Source organism: Chlorocebus sabaeus, chromosome 20 (genome assembly GCF_047675955.1).
Source record: "Chlorocebus sabaeus isolate Y175 chromosome 20, mChlSab1.0.hap1, whole genome shotgun sequence".
NCBI classification, from domain to species: Eukaryota; Metazoa; Chordata; class Mammalia; order Primates; family Cercopithecidae; genus Chlorocebus; species Chlorocebus sabaeus.
In genome coordinates this window covers 111,707,973-111,721,378 of record NC_132923.1, presented here as the reverse complement: position 1 = coordinate 111,721,378, position 13,406 = coordinate 111,707,973, and the positions used below count along the sequence as shown (strand labels likewise).

Genomic DNA, 13,406 nt, shown 5'->3' with positions numbered 1-13,406 from the left:
GCACTTTGGGAGGCTGAGGTGGGTGGATCACCTGAAGTCAGGAGTTTGAGACCAGCTTGACCAACATGGTGAAACCCCGTCTCTACTAAAAATACAAAAGTTAGCCGGGCATGGTGGTGCATGCCTGTAATCCCAGCTCCTCAGGAGGCTGAGGCAAGAGAATTGCTTGAACCGGGAAGGCTAAGGTTGCAGTGAGCCGAGATCACACCACTGTACTCCAGCCTGGGTGACAGAGCGAGACTCTGTCTCAAAAAAAAAAAAAAGAGAGAGATGAGGAAGTCAGAGGATCCTGGGTAGGGGCTTTATCGGGCAGAGCTGCTGCCCTTGATCCCAATTCCCTGATTACAGGTATAGGCACTCAGGACTTTCCTCCCCAAGGCTCCACACCGTCCCTGAGAGAGGAATTGTGCCTCAGCCAACAAGATGAAATTAGGGCAGCAGTTTCCATGAGCTGTTGACAGAGCTCATGCACTCCGAACTGGTCAGGAAATAACATTTGTTTTCAGGCCTCCCCTCCCCCTGCCCCCTCATCCTCCCACCTCTCCTGGGCTCCAGACCCATTTCCACCCCTCATTATCTGGGCTCCCGCTTCAGGGCTGGGCCCCAGCTCGGAGCATCCTCATTGGTGTCAGCCTCTACCTCTCACAGTCTGCTCTGCACTCACATCAGCTGCTGGTTTGATAAGCTAATGGGCTCTAAGGTGTTCAGGGGTGATAAGAAGTGGATGTGCTACCCAGGCACCCATGCCTGGGCCCAGAGGGGAATTGTACATTCTACGGAAAGCCTTCAGGAAAAGTTTTTGAAAGCCTCATGACTTGCAGAAAGAAGTCTAACCTGGTAGTTCAGCAGCAAGAGATAAGGCAATACTCACCATCATTGTAATAGTAGGCATATAGACAGCACCTGACATTCCAGGCACTGTTCTACGTGCCTTACACACTTAGCCCACAACAGCCTCATGCAGGAGATATGATTTATTATCCCCATTTTACAAATGGGGAAAGGGAGGCACAGAGAGGTGCTATAACTAGTCCAAGTCATAGAGCTAGTAATGGTGGCAGGAGGATTCGAACCCTGCCTACCTGGGTTTAACAATTATGCCATCCTGCCTTTCTATATAGCATATATAACGTGACTGTGATGGTGAACAGTGTGGGTCTCTAAATCAGGTTGTCAGTGTTCAGAACCTGGCTATTCCTGTGTCCCAGCTTCCTGAGCTGTAAAATTGGGATGAAACAATGCCACCTGTTCAGAGGATTGCCATGAGCATTGAGCTTGCTGGCTCATGCAAGTCACTTCACCCAGCATTGGGTATGTAGTGAGTGTTAGTAACTATTACCCCTTGCCAGCCGCTGATTAGCCGTGTGACTTTAGGCAAGACTGCTCTCCCCCAGGCCTGTTGCAAAGAGACCACTCGCAAAGAGTTTGTTTGGATAACAGCACTTTGGCCTTCTGGAACATCCCCATAGGCAGCTGCCTCCTCTGGTCAGCTGCCTCTGTGATTCTGGATCTGCACCCCCTCCTACTCTTGCCCCTCCCTCTGGCCTGCAGAAACTTCAGCACCAACAGCTCTGAGGGCAGACCCAGCTTCATTCCTCCATGCTCTAGGGTTGACCTCCACACTGTGCTCCCACTGCTGCCTGGGAAGACCTCTGCAGCCTCAGGCTGCCACCACCTCCTCCTCCACAGCTTCTACTCTACCCACAACTCTCACCCTGCTGCAGCCTGGGAAGAAAAACAAAGATTTCCCAAAGGGACAGACGGAAGCCACGATGTGGAAGGTGCCAGGGTTTGGAATGTTTACATGTCACTGGGAAAACCCCTCTGTCTTCTAGTAGACCCTCTCTCTGCCTGTGAGGAGTATGGGGTGGGGATGGGGGACTGGGTGGTATCCACAGCACAGGACCCAGGATAGTCTCCCAGTTTGGTAGCCTTAGGGAAGCTCTGCGTGGTAGGAGATTGTTAACAGTAATAGCCCCCAATGAACCACCAACTGCCAAACATGTGAATGAGGTCATCTGAGGCCATCCCACCCCAAACTGCAGATGCATGAATGACCCTAGGTGAAACCAACAGAAGAACTGCCCAGCTGAACCCAGCCCAGTTGTTGCACCACAGAATCATGATCATGAATAAATTAAAAGGTTATTATTTTAAGCCACTAAGTTTGGGGTGGCTGTTACGAAGCAATAGGTAATTGATACTCTCTGCTTCCCCTAAGCATCTCATAGGTCCCTTAACTCCAAGCCCAGAATGAATATATCATCGTTGATTTATCCTCACAACCTGTCCCTCCCCTTCTGTCTCTCATCTCAGGAACTGATACCTCTCTATGCCAAATCATACATCTGTAGCCAGCTTTAACTCCCCACTCTTTTCATCAAGTACAGCTGATTTTATCTCCTAAATTTCTCTTGGATCTCCTCCACTGCCCCTGCCCATCTGGTCTCATCACATGTCATCCAGACCAGCAGTCATTACAGCAAAGAACACATACTGTAGAAAATGCTCAATACAATCACTAGGGTAGCTGGAAGAAAACAAGCAGTTCTAGTTTTATTTTTATTTTAAAAATTAAGAAATTAGAGCTTTTGATAATAAAAGCTAATACTTTTTATGTGTGTTAATTCATTTAATCCTTTCAACAACTTAATGAAACAAGTACTATCATCCTCTGACAGAAGCTGAAACAGAGACAGAAAGAGGTTGACTAATCTGCCCAAGGTCTCTAGGATACAGAGGCAAGATATGAATCAGTCTAGCTCCAGGAATCCCTGAACTTTCATGCACAGAAGAATCACCCAGAGGGCTTGTGAAAACACAAATTGCTGGGCCCCAGACCCAGAGCTTCTGATCAGTAGGTCTGGGCTAGGGCCTGAGAATCTGCATTTCTACTAAATTTCTGGGGGATGCTGAGGCAGCAGGTCTGGGGACCACACTTTGAGAAACATGGATCTAGGCTATTCTACCTCTAAAGGTACTTTGCGAAGTTTTCAGCTCTGCAAATATTTAATATTCAGATTCACTCAGAAGCCGCCCCTCACTTGCTCAGGATGTCATACAGCCTTGAGTCTCCTGGCTTTGGAAGGTACCCTAAGGGAATATTGGTCCAATGGGATGGATTTGATACGCAGTTCTCTATATTCATCATGTTGCAACTAATGGCAGGGTTTTATGTTTTATTTATTTATTTTTATTTTTATTTATTTATTTTTTTTGAGATGGAGTCTCACTCTGTTGCCCAGGCTGGAGTGCAGTGGCGCAATCTCAGCTCACTGCAAGCTCCCCCTCCCGGGTTCACGCCATCCTCCGGCCTCAGCCTCCTGAGTAGCTGGGACTACAGACGCCTGCCATGACACCCGGCTAATTTTTTGTATTTTTAGTAGAGACAGGGTTTCATCGTGTTAGCCAGGATGGTCTTGATCTTCTGACCTCATGATCTGCCCGCCTCAGCCTCCCAAAGTGCTGCGATTACAGGCGTGAGCCACTGTGCCCAGCCATCTCAAATATTTTTATTTTTTTTGAGACAGGGTCTTGCTCTATCGCCCATGCGGGAGTGCAGTGGTATAATCCTGTCCCACTGCAGCCTCAAGCTCCCAGGCTCAAGCAATCATCTCACCTCAGCCTACCTAGTAGCTGGGACTACAGACATATGCCACCACACCATGCTAAATTTTAAGTCTTTTTTTTTTTTTTTTAAGAGATAGGGGTCTCCCCGTGTTTCCTAGGCTGGTCTTGAACTCCTTGGTTTAAGCCATCCTCCCAACTTGGCCTCCCGAAGTGCTCAGTCAGGGTGTTTTCTTTCTTTCTTTTTTTTTTTTAATTAACTATTACAGAACTTTTAAAGCATATACAAAAACAGAGAGTACAGCACAATGACCCTACATGCCCATCTCCAAACTTTGATGATTGTCACGAGACCAATCTTGTTTTTATAAACCTTCTCTACTTTTTCTTTCTTTTCCGGCATAAAGCAAACCCCAGATATCATGCCATTTCAATGTGCCTCTCTAAAAGATGGAGCCTTAAAAAACAACAACAACAACAAAATCCACCATGCTTTTATCACACCTAACAAAATTAACAATAATTCTTGTATATCATAAGATATTCATGCTGTATTCATATTTCCTGATTGCCTCAAAATGTCTTTTTAGAATTGGCAGGTTTGAATAATCTATTGTAGTTTACCAGGACTGAATTCAATTAAGTGGATTGACAGGTTAAGTTACCTAAGTTTAACTCAACTAACTTTCACAAAATGAAGTAATTGCTTAAACAACTCGTGCAGAAAAACACAGATTGGAAGCACAGAAATAATGGCAGCCAAGTGAACAAAAAGGAAAAGGCAGAGTGAAACTTCTCCTCACACAAGCTGTCAGTCACATTCGAGATTAAAAAAATGTTGACCTAACCAGATCTGACAAGTCAATCAAGACAATTTCAAATTATCAAGAAGACTCTGAGAAGTGAATTTTCATCCACTATCATCAACTGTAGCAATGGACCCTGCCTGGAGATTGACACCATTATGATTAGTAATTTGAGAATATTATATATTTCATTTTGATCTCTTTGAATTTTCCTAATTTGTATGTATTTATTATAACATACAAAACATATTAACGCAGCAATACTTAAAGTTATACTTAAAGTGTAACATATAACCATGGTACATGCTCAAAAAATGGTGTGTACACCATCAGAAGGTTGAAGCCCTCGGGTCAATACTACACTACTGCCTCCATTCTGGTCTCGTGTCTCAAGCCATGTCCCCCTGTCTCCAACACCAGCCCTGGCATGGCTTCCTCCATGACCCAAATCCAAACTTGTCACACTCCTGTTTACTATTTGGACCTCAGACTGAAGCCAAACTCCTTATGCAGCCCTGTGAGTCTACCACCCACTGCTTCCCTCTTTATTTTTATTTATTACTATTTTTTTTTCAGACAGAGTCCCACTCTGTCACCCAGGCTAGAGTGCAGTGGCATGATCTCAGCTCAGCAACCTCTGCCTCCTGGGTTCAAGCAACTCTCCTGCCTCAGCTTCCCAAGCAGCTGGAACTACAGGCACATGCCACCACATCCGGCTAATTTTTGTATTTTTGGTAGAGATGGGGTTTCACCATGTTGTCCAGGCTGGTCTCGAACTCCTGACCTCAGGTGATCTGCCCGACTCGGCCTCCCAAAGCGTTTGGGATTACAGGCATGAGCCACCATGCCCAGTCCCTGCTTTCTTCTTTGTTTTTTGTTTTTGTTGTTTTGCTTTTTGAGACGAAGTCTCACTCTGTCACCCAGGCTGAAGTGTAATGGCCTCCCAAGTAGCTGGGATTACAGATGTGTGCCACCACACCTGACTAGTTTTTATAATTTTAGTAGAGATGGAGTTTCGCCATGTTGGCCAGGCTGGCCTCAAACTCCTAACCTCAGGTGATCCTCCAGCCTCAGCCTCCCAAATTGCCGGGATTGCAGATGTAAGCCACCTCGCCCGGCCCCTTGCCTTCCTTTTTAGGCTCCAGGGCAATGCAATGTTAAGCCCAGGCTCAGTCTGCTCCAGTGTGTGCACACGCGATGGCACCCACTGTGCCCTCACTTGGATGACCCTCCTTTGTCCCACAGGTAACTACTACTGAGCCTTCAAGACCTGGTGGGGCAGTCACCTCCCTCTAGAAGCCTTCCCTGACACCATCGTCTCCCCTGCCCGTGTTGTGGACCCTCCTGTGAGCTTCCGTATAAAGTGAGTTTCTGAGGACATTTTGTACGTATGTTAGTAGCACGGTGCAGGGGTAAAGAATATTGACCCTAGAGTCAATCTACAGGGTTGGAATAGTGGCTGCTATACCTACTGGGTTTTATGAGAAATGACTCAACCCCACTGTAAAACGGGGCCATGATGCATAATGGTTAAGTGTAAGGAAACTAAATCCAGGATGGCTAAATTTAAATATGCTGTGCTATTGCTAGCTGAGCGACCTTGGGCAAATTACTCAACATCCATATGCCTAGTTTCCTCATATGAAAAATGAAGATCATAATAGTACCCACCTTATGGGGTAGTTGTGAGGGTTCAGTGTAAAGCCCTTAGAACAGTGCCTGGTACATAGTAAGTGCTCATAAATACCAGCTCTAATCATCATGTGTCTGGATCCCACATTGGCTGTCATACATGGTTGAATGAATGGAATGCACTGAATTGTATTGGATTGAAATGAATTAAAATTGTGCCAGCTCTTGTTTGTCTGTCACTGAGGGCTCCTCTCTGGGCCAGCCCTTTCAATGGTATAAGGTCTTCCCTCCCTAAGTCCTACTTGTCACTGCCATGGGCCCCAGGATGACTTCTCTTTGCTTTTAGTTAACTGGTCGTTAATACCACCTGGGAACAAGCAAGCACTCAACCAGGCTCGAGCTTCAGCTTTGTCTCAGGGACGTTCTTCAAGGAGGCCCTGTCCATTATCAACAACGTATCAGCCCACTAAAATGCCTGAAACTCATTTCAGTATTTTTTAAAAAGCGAAGTCACACCATTGTGGACATCTGTCTTATTTACAGTTGTCTCATCACAGTCTGGGAATATTTTTAGCTGAATATAAAATAACCATCACCCTACCCTCCCCTTCAGCCATACCTTCTGGTTCTGGATTTACAGGGAGCGTGCAGACTTCCTAGCCCCTAAGTGAGAAGAAAGCTGGGGTCGGTGGGGGTGGGGATGGGGGGTAGCAACAGGATGACGCTTCCAAAAGAAAAGTAATATAGAAATGAGCAAGAGAGCCGGGCGCAGAGGTTCACGCCTGTAATTCCACACTTTGGGAGACTGACGGTGGAGGATCGCTTGTGTCCAGGAGTTTGAGACCAGTCTGGGCAACACAGGGAGATCCCCATTTCTACCAAAAAAAAAAAAAAAATTAGCCAGGCATGGTGGTGCACTCCTGCGGTCCTAGCTACTTGGGAGGCTGAGGTGGGAAGATTGCTTGAGCCCAGGAGGTCAAGGCTGCAGTGAACCATGATCATGCCACTGCACTTCAGCCTGGGGGACAGAGTGAGACCCTGTCTCAAAAAGAAATAAGAAATGAGCAAGAGGCCACAAAAAGGAAACAAAAACCAAAAACCCAACAACAACATGAAATTGCTTGCATAAGAGAGCTGCACTTGTATTCCTAAATCTATAAAATTAAAAAATTTTTAAAAATAAAAAAAAAATTCCTTGCCATTAAGGAGAGAGAAGGGGAAGTAGAGAAGCAGAGAATTATGAAGACCATTTGGCAGAGGGAATTTGAGGAACACCAAAGAGGACGCCTGTCACTGCACTGAAAAATCAAGGCAGGTTTCACGGAAGAAGGAATATCCAGGCTGCTTCTAAAGGAAAACTTACATTGTTGGCTGAGTTTCGGCGCAATCTATGGAAGAAGATGGGGGAATCCTTTTCTTTGGGATTTTGCAGAAAGGAACATCTGTGCCCCTGGAGAACCACAGGCCTCCTCCGCCCCTACCCCTGCTATTTGCCTGTGTGATCACTTTTCCAACGAACCCTCACCTTGATAGGACGCCACGAGCCCCTTTTGATCCTCTAAGGAAGCGTCGTAGTAGGTAAAAAAAAAGAAGAGGAGAATGAAAGCTGCTTCCAGTGTTAGGGCCCAGAGGGGCAGGCAGCACCGGACAGACCGCTGGTACTTAGAGCTCATCCTGTGTCCGTCTCTGTGCAGGGGTTCCACCAGCACCAAGCATCACCACTCTCTCCAACACTTACTTGAGGGCTTGAGGGAGCGATAGGGGAGACACCCGCCAAAGGCCTTATCTCAGGCTGCAAGGCTGGCTGTGCTGGCCTGTCTACGGAGTTAACACAGAAGCAGAGGGACTATGATGGGGAGGGGAGGAAATGTATGTTTTCCAATATTAAGTCATTCTTTCAACAAGTAGTTGCTGCATTCCTGTTATAGGTTCCTGCTGCGCTTAGTTTAAAAGAGGGCATTCTATTCCTTCGACACCCAAACATAATCCTTCTTTACTCTGTACTTCAGTCATCTTCACCATAACCTTGTAAGAAAAGCAAGAAACGGATCAATACTCCTATTTTATGAATAAGGAAACCGAAGCTCAGAAAAGGTTTTCTTTTTAAAACCTTACTACATGACAGAGAGGTCACCCAGTGAGCTCTTAACAACAATGTATTGAATGAGAATGGATGAAACCAAAGAATGGAGCTGAGCCCTAGGGAGGATACAGATAGGACCCACGTAGAACTGACTCCTCATAGTTACACAGTTGAAATTATTTACATTTGAATTTGTATTTAAATCTATGTGTTTCTAAGCACTTTAAGGGTGGGTGTCGGAAGAGAAAGGAGGCCTGGGTTTGGCTCTAGTAAAAACCTGGAGGGGATCCTCATCCAGCCTTAGGGTAAAGTTGCTCCTACCTCTGGTCACTTCCTCACAGGGCAGCCCAGGACTCTGCCTGGGGCACTACAGTGCATTTGAGGAAGGCCACCAGCCTCAGCATCCCCATCCCACAGTGGTGGACAGTCCAGTCCCCTGGCATGAGCTTTAAGGGGCTTAGAACTTTTTTCTAACCCTGCAGCCAACTTCCCCTGTGGCTCCTATCCATGTGCCTGGCTGAAGGTCTGGAAGGTCTGGTACATGGTAAGTGTCAAGGAAGGAAGGAATAGAGGGAGGAATGGAGGGAGGGAGGAAGGGATGAAAGAGGAAGAAAAGAAGGAAGGAATTAGAGGTTCCTTACTTTCTACAATGGCCCCAGACACTGGCCACTGAGTGTAAACCGAATGTGTGGAGCCCCAGAGAACAAAGCCAGGGCCAGGAGCTGCAGGGAGGCGGACAGTGCAAAGTGGATACTTTATTGACCATTACAGTTGTCCACTGAAATAAATACTCATGAGGTACTGAGCACCCTGTCACTAGGGAAATGCAAGCAGAGGCTGATAGTTACTTGTCAGAAATGTCTTGAAAACAATTCCTATGTAGATCAGAGGAGATTTTAATCACCTAGTAGAGTCCTGTCATTTTGATTTTAGATGAAGAAACCAAGACCCAGAGAGGTCAGACCCAAGGTCATCTAGTCATTTGGCATCTGTCACTTCTTGCCCAGTGCAGCTTTATTTACAGAAGGAAAAAACTGAGACTAACCTAAATGTCCACTAGCAGGGGGTTGGTTAAGAAAACTGCAGGACATGTAACTTGCTACCAATATGATGGTTCTGAACATACGCAGGAAAAGCAAGAGGAAAATGCTTTTATCAAAACTGACACAAAAGATATACTGTTTAGTGAAAAAGCAAGTTATATAACAGTATATACAACATATTCCCACTCTTATAAAATAATATGTTAGCACATGCATAGAAAAAAGTTGGCTGCAAACCACCAAAACATTGGTTACTTTTGCTTTATACATTTTCAGAGCTAACTGTTATTAAGTACTTGCTGGTCACCATTCTAAGCACTTTACATATATGAACTTAGTTCATGACACTAGGATGGGTACTATTAGGCTTATATTACAAATGAGTAAACTGAGGCACAGAAAAACTAAGTGATTTGCTCAAGGTTGCAGGGCTAGTAAGTAGTGGAGCTGGGACTTGAACCCAGGTAGCCTAACTTCAGGACCTGGGTGTTTGACCACTAAGCTATAGCCTAGATCAGGGGTCCCTGACCTTTTTGGCACCAGGGATGCATTTTGTAGAAGACAATTTTTCCACACACCAGGGTGAGGTTGGAGGGATGGTTTGGGGATGAAACTGTTCCACTGCAGATCATCAGGCATTAGTTAGATTCTCCTAAAGAACACGCAACCTAGATCCCTCTCATGCATAGTTCCCAGTAGGGTTTGTGCCCCTATGAGAATCTAATGCTGCTGCTGATCTGACAGGAGGCTTAGCTCAGGCGGTAATGCCTGCTGGCCTACCCCTCATGCTGTGCGGCCTGGTTCCTAACAGGCCACAGTCTGGAGGTTGGGGACCTCCGGCCTAGATTACTTTTAAGTCTTCTTCTAATTCTGAAAGTCTAGGAACGTGGGGTTCTAAGCCCTCTGCTACCCCAACAGCAAGTAAGGGGGAGGGTACCCCAATCTCCGGAGGTCAGAAGTCTCCATTCCTCTCACAATTGCCTCCTGGTTCTGATTTCTGCTCTATTTCTGGAAGTCAGTACTTCTTATAAACTGGGTTTCCTGAGAAGGAACTCCCCTGTGCAGTGGGATAAAGGCCCTGCCAACCTGGGCCCAGTACAAGCTCTGTAAACCAGGCAACCAACTGCACCTACCTGCCTGAGGGCACCAGATGTCAGCAAGATGAACACTAAAGATTTCCAGGCAATGCCAACCCCCGTACCTGACGGGCATGTTTACCAGCTGGCAAACAGTGTGGGTGGTAGCTGGTTCCAAGGCACTCCAAATCCCTATGCATCCTGATCCTGCCCCAGTAAGGAAGCAGCAGGGACTGACTGCTTGACAAGAGGACCCCACTCCTCACAGAACAGAAAGGCTTTCATTAAGAAAGGGAGGTATCCCTGCAGTTGGCCTCTTTCAACAGATTTGTCAAAAACAGAATTTTTTCTCTTCCCCTCTGACTTATAAAAGGCCCCGTTTTCTGACTATAGTTCCTGATATTCTGTCTTTAAATCTTCAAGGCAAGTCACCTGCTACAGAAAGCACAAGGGATCTAGGATCGATAAGTCGAAAACCAAATACAGTAAAATGTTAATTGTTGATTCTAGCTGTGAGATGTGTGGCTTTTCACGGTACAAGTCTTTCAACATTTTTTGGTAGATGTTTGAAATTTTTCATAATAAAATGCTGGGAAAAAAGCACTCTGTGCACCTGCTGTTCTCTCTGTCTGAAACACTCCTCCTACCAGATACAGATGGCCTCCGACTTACGATGGTTTGACTTAACGCTTTTCAACTTTATGATGGCGCGAAAGCAACACACATGCAGTAGAAGCCACGCTTAGAGTACCCATCCCACCACGCCTCCGTCTTTCACTTTCCGTACAGTACTCAGTACATTACATGAGATATTCAATACTTTATCATAAAATAGGCTTTGTGTTGGACGATTTTGCCCAACTGTAGGCTAATGTAAGTCTTCTAAGCATGTTTAAGGTAGGTGAGGCTAAGCTATGATGTTCGGTAGGTTAGGTGTATTAAATGCATTTTTGACTTACAGTATTTCCTACTTACCATGGCTTTATCAGGACATAACCCCATCGAAAGTCAAGGAACAACTGTACTGGCTTGCTCCCCACCTCACCTCCCTGGATCTGTACTCCACCATCCCCTTCTCAGGGAAGTTTTCCCTGACTGCCCTATTTTTTTTCTTTTTTTTTTGAGATGAAGTTTGGCTCTTGTTGCCCAGGCTGGACTGCAATGGCACAGTCTCGGATCACTGCAACTGCCACCTCCCAGGTTCAAGCAATTCTCCCACCTCAGCCTCCTGAGTAGCTGGGATCACAGGCGCACGACACCACACCTGGCTAGTTTTTGTATTTTTAGTAGAGATGGGGTTTCTCCACAGTGGCCAAGCTGGTCTTGAACTCCTGACCTCAAGTGATCCGCCCGCCTCGACCTCCCAAAGTGCTGGGATTATAGGTGTGAGCCACTGTGCCTGGCCTCTGATTGCCCTATTTAAAAGGACAGCATCAACTCCCCTTTCTGCTCCCGTTGACAAGGGTTCCTTGTGTTCCCCTTTTACTTTCCGTCACAGCACTTACTAGCATCTGACGAAGTCTGTATTTTTACTCGTGTATTTAGGTTTTTTTTTTTTTTTTAGATGGAGTCTTACTCTGTCACCCAGGCTGGAATGCAGTGGCACGATCTCGGCTCATTGCAACTTCTGCCTTTTAGGTTCAAGCGATTCTCCTTCCTCATCCTCCCAAGTAGCTGGGACAACAGGCATGAGCCATCACGCCGGGCTAATTTTTGTATTTTTAGCAGTGACAGGGTTTTGCCATGTTGGCTAGGCTGGTCTCGAACTCCTGACCTCAGGTGATTTGCCCACGTTGGCCTCGCAAAGTACTGGATTACAGGCACGAGCCACTGCACCCGGCCTTGTATTTGTTTATTATCTACCTTCCCCTATGAGAATCTGAGCAACATGAAGACAGGGACTTTTGACTGCTGTGGTTGCTGTTGTATCCTCAGCACCAGGGAAGTCCACAGTAGGTGCTCAATAAATATTTGTTGGCTGAATAACAGCTACCATTTCTGGAATGCCAAGCATGGAACCAATCATTTTGCACATGTTATTTCATCAGCGCTCCCTCTCAAGCCTGTGAGTGTAGGCATCATTACACTTACAAAAGAGGAAACTGCTGTTCAGAGAGGTGGCGTGAGTACCCAAAGCCACACAGCTAATAAATGGCAGAGCTGGGACCTAACCCAGATCCATCTGACACCACAGCTTGTGTTGCTAATTACTTTGCAATTCTGCCTCCCAAGTTACTAAATCACCCAGTCTCAATTTCCGTATGAGTCAAATAAGATGATGTGCTCTGGTCTCCTCACAGGGTTATTACAAATGTGAAAATTTGTCAGCAGGCCTGGCAGCCTGAGTTACGGAAACGAAGCTGAGCAACTGCTGCTATGACCACGGCGTCCTGGCCTGAGCAGCCAGGCTTCCTGCAGGTGTGGTGAATCGAGTCAGAGAGCCCATAGCTTTGCTGTGTAATCATGACTTTTCCGTAAAAACCAGACTCCCTGAGAATACCTGCCACGCCCTCCTACCTGAGTCAAGCTCAGTCATGGGCAGTGACCAATGAGGTAGGAGGTCCTCCAGTCCCTCCCTGGAAATGTGTCCATGCCAAGGGTGTGACCTTACTCTGGGCACGTTTGGTTAAAGTGCAGCTAAGTCAGTCATTCATTGATTTAACACACATGAGCTTTGGAGTCAGGCAACCTGGTTCAAATTCTGGCTTTGGAATGAGCTGTGTGACCTCGGGTAAAACAGTCAGTGTCTCTGTGCCTGTTTCCTCATCTGGAAAGGCAGAAAATCAGAGTGTCAATCTCACTGGGTTGTTGTGAAGATTCCACAAGGCAGTGAATAAAGTGTCAGATGTGTAGAAAGCACTCCATAAATGTTAGCAATTATGATTATCACACAAGCTTGGCAAGTTTACTATAGAAACCTTTGAAAATACAGATGCATAAAGCTAACATAAAATGTCCATTTCAATCTCTCCAAAAACCAGCACTACGTTTTGAGAGTATATCCTTTCAGATGTTTTTCCATTTCTGTCGATTTAGGCCTTGTTTTTCTCCCTACAAAAATGGGATTACACAGCACATACAGTTTGGTAACTTGCTATTTTCATGAACTCTATATCATAAGCAGTTTCCAAACCAGGAAAATCTTTCTACAACACTATAACATGGTGGTTAAAGAGTCCAGGCTCTGAAAGCAGACTGC

The 13,406-nt window shown here is 45.9% G+C and overlaps 1 protein-coding gene across 6 annotated transcripts in view; it reads right to left on the bottom strand.

Annotated features, from left to right (window-relative positions):
* Positions 1-13,406, bottom strand: part of LOC103225358 (RH-like protein) — a 65,211-nt gene that overhangs the window by 48,315 nt on the left and 3,490 nt on the right. Inside the window, exon 1 of one of the 6 annotated variants that reach the window (XM_007979990.3) lies at positions 7,531-7,991. The exons of 1 other annotated variant lie outside the window; for it this stretch is intronic. In XM_007979990.3, coding sequence (XP_007978181.3) covers positions 7,531-7,678 — 148 coding nt within the window. In that variant the 5' untranslated portion in view covers positions 7,679-7,991. Of the gene's footprint in view, positions 1-7,530; positions 7,992-13,406 lie in introns of those variants that run through there. 4 more of the 6 variants (XM_007979986.3, XM_007979988.3, XM_007979989.3 and 1 more) reach the window with 4 other exon arrangements.